The 21,595-nt window shown below is 55.2% G+C and overlaps 1 protein-coding gene across 7 annotated transcripts in view; it reads right to left on the bottom strand.

Annotated features, from left to right (window-relative positions):
- GNB1L (G protein subunit beta 1 like) overlaps positions 1-21,595 on the bottom strand; it is a 53,420-nt gene that overhangs the window by 9,536 nt on the left and 22,289 nt on the right. For 6 of the 7 annotated variants that reach the window (XM_011367189.2, XM_023534696.1, XM_011367193.2 and 3 more), the window contains 5 exons: positions 18,088-18,249; positions 17,469-17,594; positions 11,508-11,670; positions 7,198-7,296; positions 3,534-3,749 (listed from right to left, as the gene is read on the bottom strand). In XM_011367189.2, the coding sequence (XP_011365491.1) occupies positions 3,534-3,749; positions 7,198-7,296; positions 11,508-11,670; positions 17,469-17,594; positions 18,088-18,249 (766 nt within the window). The remainder of the gene's footprint in view (positions 1-3,533; positions 3,750-7,197; positions 7,297-11,507; positions 11,671-17,468; positions 17,595-18,087; positions 18,250-21,595) is intronic. The other variant, XM_023534697.1, reaches the window with a different exon arrangement.

The following is a 21,595-nucleotide window of genomic DNA, read 5'->3' as shown; positions in this document are numbered from 1 at the left end:
ACTCCTGGCTCCTGGGCAGGCAATGAGAAGCAGCAATGGGGGTTTCACGGGGACCTAAACTGGAAAAGCCCAGTCCCTGTGCTGGGGCTTGTGTTTCTGAGGAAGAAAAAGGCCCATCAAAGGTATTCATGGTGAGCTGAGTTGTGCCCGCAATTCTCTTCTCTCTTGTTATAAAATCAGGAGGAACATGCGCAGTCAGGGCCCTGCACGCCCCCTCCAACCTGCCCTATGTGTCCTGCTGCTGACACTTTAGAGGGAAGCTCCTGGCGGGGCTGTGGGCAGTGGCCACGCACGCATGCAGGGAGGACACCTGGCCGGCCTTGGGCACGGGTGTGTGTGTGTGTGCAGTTAGTCTGCTTCCCTGCTGAGGCTGGCTGGGGTGGGGAGGCTCATTATTATTTAAAGGCCTAAAAATAATGCTGGCCATAAATCAGCTCCTGCTTCAAGGCCGTGGGCCCTGCCCCAAGTGTAGGAGGAAAGAGCAGGTCTGTGCACCACCTGTGTCTGAGGACAGCTGAGGCCCAAGTCCTCAGTGGCTCTTGGCAAAGCCACCTTGGGAAGGCAGGTGAGTGGCCCAGCATCATGGCATGCCCCCAAGACCACATCATCCTGACCGGTGGCTAAAGGCTCCTGGCTACCATCTCAGCCCTTGGCCAAGCCCATCCTGGACCAGGACCCTCTGGGAAGGATCCCTGGCCACTAGTGGCTTTCACAGCACATGACCTCAGGTGCCAGGAATGTGCACGCGGCGCGGCCGCCATCTGGTTCCCATTACCCACGCTCTGCTGCGGGAAACCTCATCTGCATCTCCGCGCCCTGCGCCCGCCTGGGAGAGATTGATCTGGGCTCATTAGAGACTTCAGCAGCAGGCCGTGAGGTGAGGCACATCTGTGCCCACGTGGCTTGCGGGCCAGCAGACGGCCGAGTCTCAGTGCTCACTGCAGGGCCGGGATGGTGCACCAAGGGCCCCCGGGCCAAGAATGCCTGTGGATGCCCAGGGCTGAGGCCCCTGGACATTTCCTCTTGAGGGGTCTGCGCTTTGCAGCCTGAGAGTCTTCAGGGCCTCTGGGCCAACTTTGAACATGACATCCAGTTGTCTTTGGGTGAGGTGGCCATGCTCAGCAGGAGGAGCGCTCTCCTGTTCTGACATGCACTGCCGAGCAAGACTCTGGCCCAAGCACTGCCATCACACCAACTACGTCCATTCTGCAGTGCCTGCTCCCCTTCTGCTTTAACTTTCCAATTCATTAATAATACCCTCTGCTTTAACTTTTCTATTCATCAGTACAGTAAAAGTTCATCTCTGGACTGAAACATGCCCCATAAATTTAAGTCTTAAGTTCCAGCAGCTGTTTCCTGAACAAGCCAGGAGGGACCATGCAGATCTGGGCCAGGACAGCAGAAGGGCCCATTCCCGGGCATCTGGGGGCGCTGCAGCCCGGCAGCGTCTCTCAAGAAAGCCACCTGGGTCTTTAGCTCTTTGCAGACTCGGGTCGATAAGGTTCGAGGCACAGTAGGGTAGAGCACTGGACTCCACAGTGGGTGGGTCCCCATGAAGCTTGGAGAGTAGGAGGGAGGGGGTGCGAGGGAAAACCCTGATGCCCGTGGAGGTGGGAGGTGGGGGATGGTTTCAGCACCCAGCAAGGCTGAGGATTCAGCACATGAAGACTCAGCACCAGAGTGGCTCCACTCCAGCTTCTAAAAAAGGCCACCGTCATGGCTTTCCCTCCCAACCCCCACCAAGTCCATGAGATGCTTCCTTTGGGGACTCTGTGAACTCCCTGGGATGACAGAAGGATGGAGAGACGGTTGGACAATTGGTAGAGGTGATACCAAAGAAGTGTGAACTCATGTCCTATTCCCAAATGCGACAGGTAACCCTTTCCTTTCCCTGCCTTGCTGGGCTTTGACTGGGCTACTCCCCAGGACTCAAGATAGACCCTCAGATCCCTTCCACAGAGACACCAGGGAGCCTCACACCTATGGCATGGCCCCATCATTGCTATCACTGGCCACTTGCTCTGGTTCTAACCTTGGTTCTCCAAAGGGATTGTTGTTACTTTGGGGATGACACTGGCCCCTCCAGCTGCAACACGAAAGGGCATCTCTCAGTCTCACTCTGCCCGACCTCAGTGTCTGTCCTTGGGCCTCTATGTCACTGCTGTCTTGGGTGCACCCTCTTGCCTTGCTCCTTCCCGGCCTCCCTCTTGCCCAGGACTCCTTGCCCAGCCCTGCCCCCAGTTGTCCTTGCTTGACCCTTCTTGGGATGACGCGGTGACAACATTGAACACCCAGGTTGCAACCAGGGCATGGTGATGCCTGCTGAGCACTGCAACATGCCCTGATTTCACCCGGGGCCCATCTCTCCCACCCCCACCCATGTGCCTCAGGGGCCCAGTGGTATCTGCTCAGGGCCACTCCCCCTCCCCGGCCCCGGGGTTGGGGGGTTTTGGGTTGTTGCGGGTTTCCAGGCTGCTGGGCAAGGTTTTCCCACCTGGAGAAGGCCCCCGAGAGAACTCCTCTTCCTTGGTCCCCTGTCTATGGTGAAGCCTAGACCACACAGCCCTGCAGAGGAGGCAGCCCCCAGGCCTTGTCCAGTGATGAGAGCCTAGGTGAGGCCAGGAGCTAGGCTGCTCCTACTTTTGCTGGCACTACCTGGGGCCCTGCTCCCGACCAGACCTGGGTTCACAGAGGTGCCTTTCCAAGGAACCGTGGTCAAGTCACAGCCTTCCAAGGTTTCCTGGCTAATAGGGGCTCTCTGCCCACTGCCAGAAGCCAGTGTGCACCCAGGTCACCGTCTGGGGGCCAGGAAGCCCAGGACACACCTAGCGTCTTATCCCCCATGGCCTTAGCCTCCTGGGCCTGGACAGGAAGCTCCTTGCCCCCAAACTCCATCCCTCGCATCCTAAACAGGGCTGAGTGTGCAGGCTGCACCACCCCATGCTGAGCACCAGGCAGAGGCCCAGACTTGGCCCCCAAGTGCTCCACAAGGTACGCTAGATGAGAAAGTCTACTGGGACATTATGAGATTTCCTGGGACATTATGGGAAGGTTTTCAGCAATGCCCTATTCCACTCTGAGGCCTCACACGACTTCCCCACTGCCCGTGAGGAACAGCTTCCCAGAAGCCTGCTCGCAGATCGCCACTGGGGCGTGACTCCGTGGATTTCTCCACATTGGGCAATTTTTGTTTTTTGATTAATCAGTTCCTTACTGACCAAATTCCTCTGATTTTTGCAAATGAGCTTGCGTACTTACTCCTGGACTCTACATGCCTTTTCTCTAGATGGACAAGACGTGACTGCTGTTAACCCAAGGTCTGAGAGAAACCCAAACCATGTGAACAGTTCACAAACGCCCACACTCCTTCTTCCTGCACTGGCCACGAGGACAGGCCAGCCTGCGCCCCGCCTCAGAGTGATTAATTAGCCAGCGATCTGCAACAACTCCTCTTCATGCCTAAATATTGTTTCAGCCTATCAGACTGTTAGTGCAGAGCAGGATAAATGACATCTCGGGTCTGGCGCACTGACCTGCAGGGCCTGCTGCTCATCCAGGCTCCAGACAGCCAGCGCCTTTTCCGCGGAGCCCGAGACGCCCCTGGCCTTCTGGGAGTCAAAGTCAAGGCCTATGATAGGCTCTGTGTGGCAGGCAATGTGGCTGCACACCTTCCGCTCAGAGATGTCCCACAGGGCCACCGATCCGTCCTCATAGCCGGCCAGAAGAAGTGGGCGGGGGCTGGAATCTGCCTGTGGGGAAAAGCACAGCAGTCAGCTCCTGAAGGCTCCTGATATGTTCTGGGGTAGAGAGGGCTTGAGAAATGGGCTGTCTCTTCTGCTGGCCCCGGGGGCAGCCCAGCCGGGGAGCTGTTTCCTGTGTTCTTCACGTGGCGGTTAACAGTTCAGAGGCTCTGCACGCCCCCTTGATGGCTGACACCATCAGTACAGGGCCTGCACGGGCTAGTGCTGGGGCACCCCGAGGGCTGAGAATGGAGGGCACAGAGCCCTGGGGCCGCCTAGTGTGCCTCACAATGCCATGCCGCTGCTCACCAGCTAGGATCCTACCAGGATCGCAGGGTGCTGCTGGGCCCTCTTTTCAACAGGTCGGAGACTCTCGACCCCTTGGTGGGGCCAGTCACCTGTCTACAACCACCAACCAAAGAAAACTGTGAGCTCCATGTCAATGAAAAATGAACTTTCTGTGCTTTGTCAACTTCGCCGCAGAAGCCTCCCAACCCCCAGGCCTGGTGAGCCGCCACGGCGCTGAGCTACTGTGATGAATGAGGGCACAGGTCAGAGGGCCCGCACCCTGGGCAGACGCCTCGTTTATCTAGCTTCTGCATCAACTCCAGAAGGGCATGGCAGGAGTCCGTGTCGCCCTGGCACTGAGAGTGGCGCCCCATACTTGGTTCCTGGTCCCCAGGTACCACAAACAGGAAATGCTTCTAGGACAGATGCCTAGGTTGCTTCCAGGACAGAGAGTACCCACCGGCTGATGCCTTTTGTTCTTTATTCATCTCAGTGTTCCCAACTGAGTTGCCTGGGGTTGGCTTCACCAGAATGTCAGAAAAACTGAGCACATCCCCTCCCCAGTGAATTCTCCAAGAGCCAGGAGCTTAACTGAGCCTTGGTGAGCTCCAACTGGGCCTGGCCCCCCTCAGCCTCTGGATGGTCACCAGTGAGACTGGGGGCCTGGGGGACTGGTCAGCAAGATTACCTCCTGGGTCGCCTGCAACTCTTGAGGATGGTCCACTGCTGGTGGGCAAGGCTGGTGCTGAGCATAGTGCCTGGGCCTCACAGGACGTGGGCAGACAGCACCAGAGGCCCTCCTCGCCTCTTGCTGGAGCTCCTGTGAACATGCTGTGTGGGTACGTTCTTCCCTCCTCTGTGGCTCCTGCCATCGCTGACACATTGTTTCTGGTCAGTCTCTATAACCCAGGGTGATGCCTGTGGTGTCTGGGTTCTGAGCACCTTAGCTAGTTCAGGGGCTCCATGCTAGTGATCTATCCATTGAGGTGCCATGGGGAGGCCAGAGCAGGGGCTGGACTGGCTTGCAGGGACTCACCCCACAGTTGCCAAGGGGGCCCAAATGCTGAGCTCTGGCCCCTGCTCTCTACCTGCCTTGCAAGCCTCTCCAGCTTCCTTCCTAGCATGCAGGTCCCTGTGGCCCTACAGTGACAGACTAAAGGTAAGACGTGCTCTTGTGGCCATGGGCCTTTGGTGGCCACGGCCTTAGTGCTAGGCTGACTTCCACGAGGTGAAGACCTGAAGTCACTATAAGGACTCACTCTGAGACACACCCCCCTCCCCAATCTGTGGTGCTGGCCCTTGAGGTCTCGTGGGAGCCACCAGCTTGGATGGGGTCCACTGCTCTCAGGACTGGTATGAGAGACACATGAGGCTCCATTCTGATCCTGACCTTTTATGTGATAATCATCACAACAAAGCAGGTTGGCTTCCTTGAGGAATAAAACAAGAATGCATCTGAATGTCTCAGAAAAAAATACCACGTCAGGCCACTCTACCACACTCAGGCTTAATAAACTACAGCCTGGACCTTAAGGTTTGGAGAGAAAAAAACGGACATCTAAGATTAACACAGACTTTTCTTAACAGAATGCTTTCTGTTGAATCTGTATCAACTAACAAAAACGTGATTTGTCCTTCTGTCAACTATATTAATTACCTTAACAAGTTTGTACATCCCATTTCTACACATTTTTCTGCTGGAATTTTTACATGATTATGCAATGACAGCATTGCCAGGGAGCGAAGTGTGAGTGGATGTAGCCACAGACGTCCTGCCTTGGGACCTGTGAGCACTGCACCGTGCCACAGTGGCATAGCCTCGAGGGTGTTCCCCAAGTGTCCACAAACTTGCTGGCGCCCAGAGTTTCGTCATCTAGGTGAGCCTCAGAGTCTCACCTCCTCACCCGCACGGGCTGCTCTGAAGGACTGTGGCAGGAGCAACACATCATAGCGTCAGCTTACCCGGGATCCTGAATTCCAATCGGAACATTCTTAGTTAAGAAACCACAGGAGGAAACCAACTGCTAGAAAGGCCAGGGAATCTTTCTGGTCCTTAAAGCGGCAGAAGGCTTGGGAATACCTGTCCCCACGATCCTGTTGGTCATGCAAACATCTCCAAACTGCCTGAGCCCATCTGGTCTAACTCTTAGGAAGAGTTCAAACAAGCATTGAGGTACAAGGCAGGAATCGCCTGCTCCTGATCCCAGGCTGGCACAGGGTGGCCCTCAGAAGATGCTGGTGAACTGAACAGAGCTGGGAAAATGGCCTGTAAGTAGCACTCCTGAGGTGGGCACTGTTGTGATCTGCTTACCAGTTTCTGCAATGGCCAAGATGCTGCCGAGGATTCTAAGTGAATATACCAGACCATTTGCTTTGCTGCCCCAAACGTGAGTGGTCCAAGGAATGGATACGTACACTTTGAGCCAGCGCTGACCTCTGGGGTGCTGAGCAACTGTGCCTCGAGGAGAACCAGAGCCTCTGGTGAAGGCAGGCCGGCCCAGGAGGATCCCTCCAGGCCTCGGGCTCAGACAAGGAGCCAAAACCCATCCTGCCTGGACTCAGGCCTGTGAAACCCCTCACACTCGACTACCTGGCTTCTGCTGCCACTCCAGAAGAAGCCTCCTGATCCTCTCTAATGAGAAAGAACAGTCAAGAAAAAAGGAAATGGTTGCAGACCAGAAATTCTAAGTGTGGCATGGAAAAAGTCAGCATGTTAAGCCCACTTCTGCCTCTCTGAGGCAAAGAAGTAACAAAAATTAATCCCAAGCACAGCCGGGCTGTGCAGGCTTGCAGGGTTAGTCAGCGCTTCCCTCCCAGCTCTGTGCAGGGCCAGGGACTGGTGTATAGAGAGGAGAGGAGGAGTCCCTCCCCGGGAGGGGGCCAGCTCAGCTGACCCAGCTGTCCCTCCTCACTGCATGGGCAGAGAGATGCCCCCCACTCTAACTTGCGGAGGCCTGCCCTGAGCGGTTTACAGGAGCATCCCTTGCAGTAGCAAGAGAGTGGCAGGGGCTGCAGGAGACAGAGGCTGCTGAGAAAGGCAGCAAGCACATGTTCTCCCAAGGGGCTAATTGCCCTGTTGGTTTGACGACAAACCAAATCCCGAATGGGGCATGATTCACGGCTGGCGGGCGTGGCTGACAGGGCGTGGCTGGCGTGCGCTAGGCCTTACCTGCCACAGCTCCAGGCACATGGGCATGCCTGGCTTGGCATCTGCCTCCAGCTTCAGGGTGCACACTGACGTCTTGGATGGCATCTCCAGAATCTGAACCTGACAGTAAGAAAACAAGTTGATTTGGGCCGGCGCCAAGTCAGTCTGCTATACAAACAAGAGACTTTTAAGGCGATTAGCCAAGACTGCTGCAAGTTTCTGTCTGCTCCCGGTAAGAACCTGGGATCTCAGCCTCCTAATTAGGCCGCACAGACTCGTGGGCTCTAGTGCTATGGGCCTTGCAAAACAACGTATGCGTCATTCCTGAATGACCGGCACATATCTGAGCAGTGTTCCCACTCCGCTGCTGCCTCCTTCCTCTCCCGATTTTATCACCTTGCCTAGCAGGAGCCTCAGCTCGCCCATTCTCCCAACCTCTGCCTGCTTCCCTTATTTGTCGTGGGTTTTACATGTGAATGACTCTGCACTATCCCAAGCATTTCGAATGGTACAAAGACTTGCACAGGGACCACCTGGGGTCCCACCACCCAATCTAGGAAATGACCATGATGGGCACCATGGGAAGCTCTGTTTGGAGCCTGGCTATTATTCCCAGTGCCCATATCTCTACTCTGGGTGTCGTGGCTGTTTTGTGTCACCTGAACTGAGCTGGCAGATGTGCCTTGTTGCCCCACACAGCCAGCTCACACTTGGGCCAGCCTATCCACTGAGCTGGGTCAGGTTCTGCCCTACACCGTCTGCAGGGGACTGTCAAGGCCATGAGGAGCAGGCCTGGACACTGGAGCCCCTGAGAATGGAACTGGGCGCCCAGCTGTCTGCATGTCTTGTGCCTCAGCTCCCTCATCTGCCAAGCGGGGGCAAGGGTGCCACTCCTGCAGGGCTCGGAAGAAGGAAGGGGATTCCATGTGATGCAGGTCTGCCGTTCCATGGTGGGGAGACTCGGCTAGCCCCTAGCTCCACAGGCACTGGCGTGAGTGGCTCCACCAATATCATAGTAACTATGTGCAGCCAACTGTGGAGCCATACATCACTCCTCACCGACATGGGGGCATTTTCTGATTTGCAGATGAGGAATTTGAGGTCCGAATCGGTCGGGGATATTGAGGGGTCATGGATAGCAGGTCTGCTATCTGGCATCCAGAGTGCAGAACCCCTAGCAATGAGAGCCTGAGGTGAACTCAAGTTGTGTGAGGGTCTGAGCTGATCTCACAAATGCACATAGAAAAACTGGCCTGAGAATTGGAGTTAAGTCCCAGGTCTAAGTTCCAGATCTGCCACACGTGCAGTGCACTGGGTGCCACATCTGAGGGCAGCTGCAGACAGAGTGGAAAGCCAGTGTTGTGTCCTGGTCCTCTCAGCTTCAGGGTTCTGTGAAGTGGCTCACACCTGCCTCTGTCCTTGGGCAGCACCTCCAAAAGCTGGGGCTGTGGGTGTGCTTTAGGCAGGGCTCTCACCAGAAGCCCGCAGTGTCCCAACACCGGGGGACAGGCTCACTGCTAGGAAGGGCAAATCCTGGGGCCCCTGCCAGGCATGCACATGTGCACATACACATGCACGTACATGCACGTGAACACACACCCACTCACACACATGCACACACACGCACACAGGTTCCCCACCACCGTCAGGCCAGCATCTATGGCAACCGCATGGGCTCTTACTGCCCACAGAGGAGACAGAAAAGAACTAAAGTGATGTGAGCAGTTGTTACCATCATTGAAATAAGAGGCTGCCAGAAGAAGGAGCCCCTGGATCAGCAGATGCTCAAGGAAAAGCTATAGCAAAATAAAAAGAAATATAAGAGGATGTAGATAACTAAGATGCAGTGGCAACGGGTGTGGCCCCAAAGTAAAAACTGCAGAGAAAGGAGAGGGGGCTCTCTGTTCTCTGCGGGAGTGATGCTGCAGGGGAGAGGGAGAGGGAGAGAGATGCTCTTTTCAGTCCTATGCTTCGAGTCCGGAGCCCTGACCCTGGACCAAGTGCAAAGCAGCAGGCTGCGGCTGAGTGGGAGGGCCTCCTTTGTCGCTTCACAGAGTCCATGTGAGCTGGCCCATGACTGTGCCGTGAGTAGAGGGTCTGGAAGGACACAGACCAAACTGCTGGAGGCTGGACACCTGATTTCCTACTCTCTGCACTGTTCTATTTCTTGAATTATTCAGATTTCTTAAAACGAGATTTGCTTCTTTTGTCACCATAACAGAAGGACAGGCGGGTTTCAAGATGCTGAGTGGCTGGTGGGGGAAGGAGAAGACACAGGGAGAAGGATGTCAGAGGAAGCGAATGTTGCCAGTCTGCACAGATCTGCACCCTGGACAGCCTGGCACACAGGTCCATGGCTCAAGAAGACTCCTCTGGTGACAGTGAGGAGCGGCACAAGGACAAGGGGATTCGGCAGGCGTGAGTCACCCAGCAAGTCTGCTCTAGTTAGGAGGAGAGGAGGTGAGGGGGAAACCAGGACAGCCCCGAGGTCTGAGCTAGGTGCTATGGGAGAGAGCGTGGGGGCAGGTGTATAAGGAGCTATATCTTGAGGACCAGGGAAGGCCCAACAGCCAGTGCTCAGAGCCTCCTGCAGACACCAGAGTGCTTTCCATCTGGCACTCAACTGCAACTTTTGTTCCCAGAAGGAAAATGTTAGGTTTGGACAAGCGCGGCCACCCAGATGGCCGAGCAAAGTGGGAGCATGTCCTCTCCGGGCATTGTCTGGGCACAGGCCAGCGATGCTTTTCCTGGGCCCCATCCAAGCAGATTCCAGGTGGGAACATGGACAATAACCATTTTCCCAGGATGTGCAAGGTCCCCAAACTGGCTGCTCCTGAAAAACACAGATGCTGCTAGAACTGGGAGCCAGGAGGTCAGTTAAAAATACCCTCAAGAAGGAGGGATGAGTAGCCTCAGAGGCCAGGCCCAGGGGACAAGGGTGAGGGCAGGAGGTGAAACGTGCCCAGTCGGAAGTCCTGGGGTGGCCGAGGTGGAGGACAGCACGCGGCACCCTGGCCTGGGCAGGAGAGCTGGCTCGGCCCCCAGGCCGATCTCTGCATGTGCGGCACAGTGGGAAGGCTGGGCTGCCTGGCTCAGGCTCTGCCAGAGGAAGCACACTCCTTTCTTTTCACATTAATAAAACTTTTAACAGGTTTTTGGCAAATTGGCAAGAAAAGTGTATGTAGCTCCTAATTGGTGATTTAAATGCAATCATGAACAAATAAATGCCTGTTCCTATCTCATTATTTATGAACTGGATATGCGTTAAGACAAATGGTTCTTCTTGGGTGGGGGCCAAACTTTCCCGTGTGCACAGGCCTCGGGTCCCTGCTCAGAGCTGCCTGCTATGCAGGCTCTCAGGGCCATCAGGGGACACAGGGAGTGGGAGGCAGACAAGGGGCTCCCTCTCCCTGCCCTCCACCCCACCCCCAGCCCCCAGCAGCTAGCCCCGACACTCCCCAGGCCATCCAATCACCACTTGTAGGTTTCTTCTCCCATTTCCCTTCAGTTTCCCCAAGAGCTGGCACCTCTAGCCACGTTGCCTCCTCTATCACCCCTGCCCTGGCTTCCTGCCATCTGTCCCGCACCCTGGACACTGCTTTCCTTGGGGAATTCTGCCTCTTCTGTCCCCAGGGTGTGGGCTCTACTGTCCGGACTGACAGTTGCCACCACTAACAACCACTGCTGACCGCTCTGGCCTGAGCACCATCCGACAGTGACTTCCGAGGCTCAGTCACGCCTACCCCACCCTCCAGCCCTGTTCTCTGATGCTCCCCTACTCACCTGTGCCCTTCTGTACTGCGATCGCCACCCCAGTGCCAGCCCTTACCCCTCACACCCTAGCCCTGCCTGTGACTTCTCACACCAGCGCCCAGTTCTGTTCCCCAAAAGGTTGCCCTCCCCTTCGGCCCTGGCTCCCTCTACCTCCTGATTGCCTTCCAGGGACTTCCCTGCATCCGTGCCTGCTCCTCAGTCCTCTGAGGACCTGTATGGGCAGTCTCTCCCTCAGTACACCTGAGAGCCTCAGCCTTGATACTCGTCCATCTATACTGATCCGGGTTTCAGGGCCTCTCAGAGACACCAGCTATCCCCCGAACCTCTTTCCTGACTCTAACCACCAGGGCCACTTCACAGTTGACCAGGCCAAGGCCTATCCTAAGGACCCTGGAGCTTCGACCCAGCAGACAGACCCAGACCTGTCCCAAAGCTGCTGGAGTCCTTCAGCAGGCATAACATTCCTGCAACCAGGTGCTAAGAATGCGCCTGCCCATGTGGGGGAAACTGAGCGCCCAGGGGCTTGTGAACAAGGGGCTGTACAGACTGGTGCTCACCTCATCACTGCCTCTCCCTGGCACAGCCAGTGTCCAGTGCTGCTGGCCCCCAGCCAGGATGGAGCCCCTGCAGAAGCCCATGCTCTCCAGGTGCACAGAGTCCACGACGGTGTTTCTGCCCTCCGCCAGGTCCCACAGGCACAGCCTCAGGTCCCGGCCCTGACTGTCAAAACCAAGAGGAGACAGGCCATGAGCCTCCCAGGTGACCTGAATAAATGTCAGCTTGCTGTGGCCAACCTGAGGCCAAAGGAAGGCAGGAGACACTTTCCAGAGATGGGCTATGGCCAGTGCCAGATCATCGGGCTGGGGCACCTCAGCTGAGGAAGGGCGTCTCGGCCCCATTCACACATGAGTCTGCGTCCAAGATGCCCAATGCCTGACACACTCGTGGGCATCCCAGGGGCACACCTGGGGAGGGAGGTCATCTTCCTGCCACTCTCTCCCCATGCTGCCAAAGCGGGTGTCTCCCTCCCTCCACCCCTTTGTGAACTAACTCTGACTACCTGGCAATCCCACCCTCAGGTATTCTCCCAAGTGAATTTAAAACCCACATTCGGACGAAAACCTGTACATAAATGTTTACAGCAAGTCTGTCCATAACTGCCCAAACCGGAAACAAGCCTTCAACAGGAGACTGGATAACAAACTGGTAAATCTACATCATGCAATTCCACTCAGCAACAGAGGAACAAAGTAGGGCGCATGCAACAACCTGCACAGTCTCAATACATTTTGCCAAGTGAAGGAATCCAGATTTTTTTCAAAAATATTTTCGAAAGGCCACATACTGCATGATTCCATTGGTGTGTGTGACCTTCCAGGAGAGGCATGATGGCAGGAGAGAAGACTACAGTGGTACTCCAAGGTATGGCCTGCTCTGTATAGCCCTGGGGTGGCACGTAACATGACCGTGGGCATTGTCAAGGCCACAGATTTATGCCACAAACTTGACTGTGTCTACATTAACAAACAATCAGGACATAAGGATCTTAGGATGGACTGCAGACTATAACAAATGTAGGGCATACTGAGTCCAGCAGGAGGGGAGACAAAAGCTGACTTAAGGAATTTTGGAAAAGTGTGTCAATTCGATACTGCAAGGTCAAAGAAAAAAATAACTGTATAGAAACAAAGGACTCTAGTTGGTCCATCTGTTTCTCACAGGGGTGTGGGATGGCAATTCTCAACCTCCTTATGTGTACAGTAGGGTTGAACAGAAAAGTATGTAAGTGGCGGACAACAAGACCCAGGTTTCTCCCATCCCAGAAGGCAATCACAAAAAAGCCCAGGGGAGGCGAGATGGACCTGTGGTTTTGGATCTGGATCAGAGACGCCAGGATGAATGCATGCTTACGCCAATACATATACAGGCAGACAGACACAGAGATGCATACAGGTATATATGCAGCGTGGTTCATACAGGTGCATACAGGTATATATACACAGCGTGGTCCGTGCACACACAGGTACTCCCCTGGCTGCCCCCTGAGAGGACCTAGAAGCAAATAACCCCAGTAGTGACGAGCATGCCTAGCACCTTGGTCTGCTTTCTTACCCTTTCTCTAAAAATAGGAAGCAGGTTTCTGGAGAAATAGCTGAGACTAGGGCTGGAGTGGGGGAAAAAACGAGTTCTGGGCATCTTGTAGCCAGAAAGTAAGGAAATACTTTAAAAATAAATAAAGAATGGGGGGACATCTAAAGGACCCAGGTGCCAAAGCTGGAGCAATTTGAGAATTAAAATAAATAACAGTAGTATGAGATTATAACCAAAGAATAAAATAAATCTCTATGAGCCCAGACTCAAGGGAGAACACATAAATAAATGGAGAAAATAAACCTTCCTTACGGAATCCCAATTAAAGTAGAATTTCCCAAAGTAGGAGTGCAGGAAACATAAAGTCCCCAGAAGAACACCCCCGTAATAACTGTGGGGGCAGAACCCACTGACGGATGCTAAAATCAGTGGGCAAAACTTAAGGAGAAACAGGACGTATACATCACCTCAAAGTACCTCCCCCAGATGCTTATTACTCACTGTGGTGGCTTCAACACGACCACATGTTCTTTGACCCTCCTTAATTCTTTGTCCCTGGACCTAGGGACTCATTTCTGAGGAGTGCAGTAAGCAGCGGGAAATGTCCTTGAAGACAGGGCACCTGCAGGCATGCCGTCCCCAAGTGACTGAGGTGACCCTCACCAAAGATGACTCCTGTGGACCTCACAGACTCCCAGACAATAGGACAAGAGCTCTTGGCCTCTGTGGGTTTCCTCCCAAAAGCCCATCGACCCAACTAATCCTGAGAAAACATGAGGCAAACCCAACATGAGGGGTACTCTACAAAACTCCCGACCAGTCCCTCTTCCCAAGGGTCAAGGTCAGGAAAAACAAGGGTAAGAGAAGAAAGCACAGACCACAGGGGACGAAGGAGACGTGACAACTCAGTGGGCCCTGGGGCAGAAAAGCACAGTGGGAGGAAAACAGAGAGCCCACACAAGGCCCAGCATCTAATCACTGGTGTTGCCACCAGGGTTGTGACAGATCTGCCCTGTCACATGAGATGCCCAGGCCCCCAGAACTCAGTGCTGTGCAGCTGGCTGCTCTTCCGGGCTGACCCAGAGGAACTCAGTCCCAGTCCAAATCTCAACTCCATCGTGAAGAACCTGCCGAGCTGATGTCAAAATGCCGGGGTATTTGGAGGACTAGGAATCACACGGCACTCCTGAGGAACGGGCTGACAATGCGTTCTGCTGGGCTACAAGGGAGATAGACGTAAGAGTGTCCCCGACACAAGGACAGACCAGAGCCTCACGTGAGAGACATGCTCACACACAGAGGACATCTGACTCACGGTTAAGACGGCAGTCACGCCATGAGAAAAGGACTGGCCTGTTTTTAAGTAACTTTTTTTTTTAAATTTGTTTCGAACTCAGAGAACAGTTGCGAGAATAGTAGGAAGAGCTCCCACACCTCCTTCGCCTGGTCCCCTAATTACTAAAATTGTATACATTCTCTCCTGGCCTGTCACCCCAGCTGATCCTCACACAGGGACCACCACACCCAGAAGCTCCTTGGCCCCAGGTGACACTGCACTGGGGTGGGTAGAGCCTGGCGCCTCCGAGCAGTCGAATATGCCTGCACCCTGTGGCCCAGATATCTCCCACCTTTGGACATGGGGTCCACCCTGTAGATTCATGAACACCGGGTTCCAGGAGGCCTGGATGGGAGCCTTCTTCTGCTTTATCCATAGCAGGCCCAAGTGGACAACCTGGATCTCTGCCCAAGAATGGGGGCAGACAGTAGAAGGTAAGTGATCTGGGTACACAGAGTACTACATTGAGAAAGCCCGCTCAGAGCTCCATAGCCACATGCACTGTGGTGGATCTCACAAAGACAGAGCCTAGTGAAAGAAGTCAGACGAACAGGAGGCTGTCCGGAAGACTCCACTTTTTTAAGTTAAGAAAAAGGTGGAGCAGGTTATCTTTTGAAGCAAGTTCTCGGACCCGCCCTTCTTCCGAAGAAGCCGTAGGAACCACAGAAGGGCTTCGGCTCAGGAGTCAGGCCAGCCGGGGTCTGGGTCCTCACCGCCTTGCTTCCTGGTGTCACTGCCTTCGGCAGGTCTCCTCACCCCCTGGGGCCTGTTTCTTCCTCTATAAAACATGCCTGCTGATACCTATTTTATAGAGTCGTGTAAATTAAATGAGATCATTTATTAAAAGAAAAAAAAAAGACGAAATGAGTCTCTGCCTTTGGAGATGCACATTCAGACGGCAAAGCACGAGCGAGGCACGAGGGGCTGCCTCTGGGGATGGGGGCGGACGGCAGGGCTGGCAGTGCTCTGCTTCCTGCTAGGAGTAGTTACACAGGTGTCCACTCTGTGATAATACAACAGTCTGCAAATGTATTCTGGGTACTTTTCTGTATGTTACACCTCACAATAAAAAAGGCAGGAAACAAACCTACCCAGGTGGCTGTTGAGGGCACAGGTGCATCCTTAAGTTTGCAGGTGGGGCTGGAGGTGTCTGTGGAGCAGCCCCTGGGCTACCCGGAGGCCTGTGTACAGGCTGGAGAGGGCTATAGCCCCTGGCTCCCTGCTTTTTGTCCTCCAGCCTCCTCTTGACATAAAAGTCCACCTTCCTCCCTCAAGAGCCTCTTTGGGAGGGACTTAGCTTCCAAACACAGCTGGGCACACGGCCTCTAGTGCAATATAAATGCACCTGGGCGTTCCAAGCATCTGCATAGTCTGTGCTGCAGACCTCCAGACCCACAGGTCCTCTGCCTGGAGCGGAGCTGCAGCAGTGCCATCCCAGCTGGAAGTGGGGGTGGTGCTCTCTAACACTGCTCACAGGTCACACCTGGAGCTTGCCACCCAGCACCACATCAGCCCGGCTCTCTGAGGAGCGAAGCCTGAGAGCAGGGTATCAGGCACCCCAGCACTGATGGCCATGGGTTCCCAGAGGGCAGCTGGGCCTTGGAGGAGCAGGAGGCCCAGAAGGGACTACACCTTGGCTGAAAAGTCTGTAGGAACAATTCAAATGGCAACTCCTGCTGCAAGTGGCTTAGCGGGGTATTTGGACATGACGTCTACTCTACTATCAGGGAAAGACCAAAATCATGAGGGCCGTGTGCACCGAGCGGTGTGTGTGTGGGGGTAGGACATCTGGGCCAGCCTGGCCAGGAAGGAGGCAAGGCCCTGTGAAGGCTCTACAAACGCACATGTTCAGACACCTCTGGTCCCTTGGTCACCTGACAGCCACCTTCAGGGTGGTGGGAGCTGCATGAGTCTGGCATAAAAGTGCTTTGCAGACCAGTGGGGGCCCAGCAGGCCTCATCTCCTGGGGACTGGCTCTATGGTGCCAGATGTCCAGAATCTAAGTCCAGAGGAGGAAAACAGGCCAGTCCTGCAGTGCTGCGGCAGAGAGTGTCCAGGAGGGCAACAATTTGACTTGGGGATTGATTCCTGGGCTGGGAGAGTGATCCCTGAATGGGGGCAGATGTCAGTGTAACCCAAAACAATGGCCTGCTCTGGCAGCCAGGTGTGCCCCTGGCTCCCTGCACACCCTCCTGGTCTGTGCCCTGCCCTGTCCCTCCCTCTGCCCACGGGGAGCAGGAAAGCCCCTCCCACTTGTTCTCTCATCCACCTGCCTCTTCCTGTTGCCTCCTGGCTCACCTCCTGCCTAGAGTCCCCAGCCTGTCAACTCCACCAGGCCATGGTGGAAGTGCCAGAACGCATCCACTCCCCAGTCTGCTGCCCAGCCTCCAGGCCCTCATGGCCCCTGTGACACTCACAGGCCAGGCCTGCCACGGCCCCGGCAAACGCACTCTCCTCAACCAGGAGTGCCAGGCCACCCTTGCTCCTGCCATTTTCTGCTGACCCTACATCGGCCAGCCCTGACTGCTACAGACCTGGGCACCTGTGTGGTGCTCCCAGTGCCCCTGAAGGCAGCCACATCAGGGAGTGGAGTGTAGCCCTGACCAGCCTGGTAAGCTTCATGTTCAGGCTCTGTGTGCCGCCCTGGTGACCAGTCTTTGCCACCTTGTGGGAAAATGGCTCCACAGCCAGGGAGGTCACCCAGCAGAGCAGTGTTGTGACACCAGGGCACCAAGGCCTGCAGGAGGGAAGCTGAGGCTTCTCCAAGGGGAGGCCTCAAGCTCAGCCATGGGCTCCCAGTTCTCACCACTGGAGAGCCTAAGCAGGCCAGGCAGGCTCTGCTCAGGCCACAGTGGCGTGCAGATACTGACAGATTCATCTTATATGTTCATCAGGCCATTCTCAGTGGACACCCGCCTAGGCAGCACCAGCACACACCCCGGACATACTGCCTCAGGATGGCCTGAGAACAGAGGTCACACCCTGTTGCAAATGGGGCTGCCCTGGTGGCCTCCACTGAAGAGCTCCTGGCCCCCACTGAAGGCCACAGTTTGACTCCATCGGGACCACACTCACTGCCACTGATACCTACCTGAGGAGCTGGTGCCCTTGGGGCAGTGTCTGCAGCCAAGTCACACACTGGCCCCCATGGCCATCCAGGGTGACAACCGCCCTCCGTGTCTGCAGGCTCCAGATGTGCACCAGCCCACTCAGGGACCTGTTCAGACAAGTGCAGGCGCAGGGTCAGGAGGAGGTGTCGGAGAAGGGCAGACATGCCTAGCATGCTCTACAGGGCCAGCCAAGAGACCACGCCACTGGTGGACCCGGTGTTCCAGCTGCTCGAGTTTTTAGCTTAGGTGACAGCTCTAAATGTGAACTAAGGGTAAAAGTGGCACATGCTCCTCTTCCAAGGGGACCGTCAGGAGTCTCTGAGGACCCCCCAGGTAGAGCCTGCTTCTCCACAGAGGGAGAAAGGGCCACTGTTAGCAGTGCACCTATAGCAGAGAGGGCATGTTTCCTGTCTCCTCCGAGGGGGCAAGGCCCAAGGGGACAGAAAGTAAAGTGGGCTCTAAGAGCACAGTGCACCTGGATGACGGGCAGCCTGAGCCCCTCACTAGGAGCCCCAAACAAACACTAGGCTCTTCGCTAACCCCCACTCCAGACTTCACCCTGGGCTAGCCCCTGGGGACAGGTTGACAGCAGCTACTCACCCTGAGAGGAGGAGTGGGTGTCCCTGCCCCTGGGCTCCTTCCCAGAAATGTAGTGCATGCACCGCTGACTGGGTCCCTCGGAGGACAAACTGGGGGTCTGGCGGCGGGGGTGGCAAGGGCAGTTGGGCTGCCATGCTAGATGGAGGTGCAGTCGCCTGGGGACTGAGAGAGGGCATGTGAGTGACCCAACTGTCCCCCTTCAGGAAGGTAGCAGGAGGCCTCCCTGGATACAGTCCACCCCTTCACCCCCTTTTCCATCTGTCTCTTGGCCTCTGCACCCAAGTGGGACCATCCTAGTCCCAACGTGCGCCACCCTAGTCCCACAGCAGTGCGTACCCTTCTTTGGCCGTGCTTGCCCAGCACAGAGCCCTCCACAAGCCTTCAGGAATTCCAGTCCACCCGCTAGCTGCACCTTCTGGCTCCCTGCATTCCACTGGCCACCCAGCGCTGTCCCACTTGGGCTGGAGCAGGCCTGTCCTTGTCTGGGCTGTACATCACTCGTCCTGCCTTCCTCCAGCTTCTCCCTCAGGAAGCCCACCCCAACTAGCCTTCCCAGCAAATTCCGAGTGTGCAGGGTCCTCGGGTACCAGAGGAGCAAGCAGGACCAGAAGATGGTCCTCACATGTCCTGCAAATGCTGCCCCATGATGGGTCCTGGGTCTAAACACCCACAATTGCTCATCGATATTACCACCCTTGAAGGAGGCAGACCCTTTATTGTTGGAAAAGGAACAGTCTAGTCAGCTGCCCTCGACCCCTCAGGCTCAGGCCCGAGTGCTCCGGAGTCTGTGTGCTTCCAATAAGGGGCAGAGGGGCCGGCGCAGCAGCATGTAGGCAAGGGGCAAGGGACCAAATCACTTTGGGATCCACGCAGTGCCCCTACTAAGCCTACCTCAACCACCCAACCCTGCAGAGTCCCTGGAGGCCTGTGTCTTCCTCTCATGCCACCTCAGTTCCACAGGCAGCCAGAGACTCAACAGTGCAGGGGTGGCTGCTCTCAGCATGAGTGGGGGTGGGGGTATAGAATCAGAAGTGACTGGCTCCAACAGCCAGAGGGCACATATGTCTGCCCTGGGCTGGATTGAGGGTGCTAGGCTTTGGAACAGCTCTCAACCTACCCACTTCCAGCCTGCATATAAAACAGGGAGGAGGCCATGTACCCAACCGCTATGGCGGCCACAGCCACCAGAGGAGCTGGGGCAAGTAAAACTGGGGCAAAGGAGACAGGAAAGGTTCCTCCAGGAGGGAGCCTTGGCCAGGAGGCTGATGCCAGGGGCTGAAGGGGATTCTAGGCCTAGGATGAAGGCCCACACAGGAGGGGGCTGCAGGACAAGGCTGGGCACACACATGGGTACAGAGGCAGGAGAGGCGTGGGTTTCTCAAATGGGTGCATGTCTGGTGTACCACTTCAGCCACGCCTTCAAACGCCAAGCCCTGTACCTCCCCTCCTTAAAAGCATCCCAAGCCCTTTCCTTCTAGTCTATCTTCAAAAGAGAGCCAGGAGTAGTCTGAATGGAGCAAAAGGTTCAAAACACCTAAGAAATGCCACCGTTGAAGTGGCTGAGGTCCCTGCTGGCGGCCCATGGGGCTCCAGGTCACCAGAGAGCAGAGGTAGAGCAGCGACCAGAGCCTGGAGACTACTGGGGCCTGAACAGGGCGCAGGGAGGATGAGCCCAGAGACCTGGAGGGAGGCCGCTACCAGCACCCATGTCCAAATGAGGTCTGGCCACCATGGCCAGTGGGAGTAGGGTTGGGTCCTAGATCTTAATGACCCAGAGCAGACACTACAGAGTGAGGGCCAGGGCCAGGAAGGGGCAGCCCCAGTCTCTGACTCTAAGGTGGATGGTCACCCTTACTGGCCATTTTACCACTAGATCTTGCCTCTGTCACAGAGTTTCAAAGAGAAGGAGCGGGTATCTGGGAACATGCTTTACAAATGGCCAAGTCTGTGTCTGCGTCTGTCTGTCTGTCTGTTGCTCTCTCTCTTTCTCTGTTTCTCTCTCTTTCTCTCTCTCTCAGGGTTTTCAGCCTAACAACCTTTTTCACCTTTGGCTCTTCCCAAAGGTCAACTGACTCTTCCCAAACACAAGGATGGCCTCTTGTGGGGAGCAGAGGGACCCAACCCCATGCTGCTCCATGACCCATGGCCTCTGTCCCAGCATGAGACAGGTAAGCTCCCTGAAGATGCTACAGGCCAGGGCCACAAATCCTGCAGTGGCTACCCTTGGACAGGCTAGCCTGACAGACAAGTTCAGAGGAGCAGTTTTTGGGTCCTCAGAAGTCACGGCTGGTCGAAGCTGTGTCTGCCCTGTCAGAACAGCTGGCCAGAGATGAGTACAGGACTGAAGGGCCCCGGATTCAGAGAAAACCAAGAATGCAGATCCTGCTAAAGTACCTCAACCCAGTAGAAAAGCCCCAGTCCAGGTTGAGGGGGTACCCCACCACTCAGTCTGAGAGACCACCTTTGCAGGTCTTCCACTGTGCAGTCCCGACGTGCACACACACACCATGTTCATGCCTGCTCATGGAAACACATGTGCTCACACATGCATACACACACAGGCTTGTGCATACACACACACACACACAAACACACACACGCATCGCCAGCTGAAGCCCAGCCCACACTTGCCACCTGCCTGGGGCCTGATGGAAGTTTCCAGAACCTTACTAGTACAAGGCTCTCTCGGAGGTGATGAAATCAAGTTCTCCTCTATTGTTTCCCCAGAACTGCAGGGAACAAACCCGTCATGTTGTTACAACAACCGAAATGCTCAGGCCAAAATGATGCATCGGCAATTAAGGGTTCCGTCATTTCGAGCAATTAAAATAAGTGCTTTATTTGAAAACTAATTAATTCTAGCTGCATATTTTTCTCATGACAATATTCTATGATTACTTGATTTATGACATCTAATTATTCTTTATTAATCTAATTGAAAATAATCGCATTACCCTATCTCCCCTGGCACCCAGCCCCTGGAGCGGAGGCTGCAGCCCCTTGCGCAAGGCCGATGTGATACCGGCCACCACCCCCTTTCCCTGTTCTATCACTGTCTCTTCCTCCTGGAGGGCAAAGGAACATGAAACTTAATCCACCGTGTACAACTTCGTATTCTGCCTGGTTCTCGACATGTCAAAGTGAGACGCATTCTTTTAAAAATTAAATAGACAATTTGACATAATTTGTACAACTCTGACAGCTTTTTCAACTGATGCTACAAATGCCCCCCAAAGCCTTATAGGCCCTCGGCCTGCAGACAGACTACAACAGCATTCCCCTCCATCCCCTCAGCAGCAGCAGCCTGGCAAGCCTTGGGGCTATCCCCATAGAGAGAGGACCTCAGCCTTCCCCCAGGTGTGGGGAGTGCACCTGGCACTCGTCATCCCATCAAGGTCACATGTCTCAGTCAGACCAAGCAGCCACAGGGATCTGAGGACACCCCTCCTGGTAGAGGTAGGAGCTCGTACACAAATGGCCAGTTACTGGCAGAGACTTGCGCAATCTA

The sequence above is a fragment of the Pteropus vampyrus genome, unplaced genomic scaffold, assembly GCF_000151845.1.
Source record: "Pteropus vampyrus isolate Shadow unplaced genomic scaffold, Pvam_2.0 Scaffold130, whole genome shotgun sequence".
NCBI lineage: Eukaryota > Metazoa > Chordata > Mammalia > Chiroptera > Pteropodidae > Pteropus > Pteropus vampyrus.
This window is presented reverse-complemented; position numbering and strand designations above follow the sequence as displayed.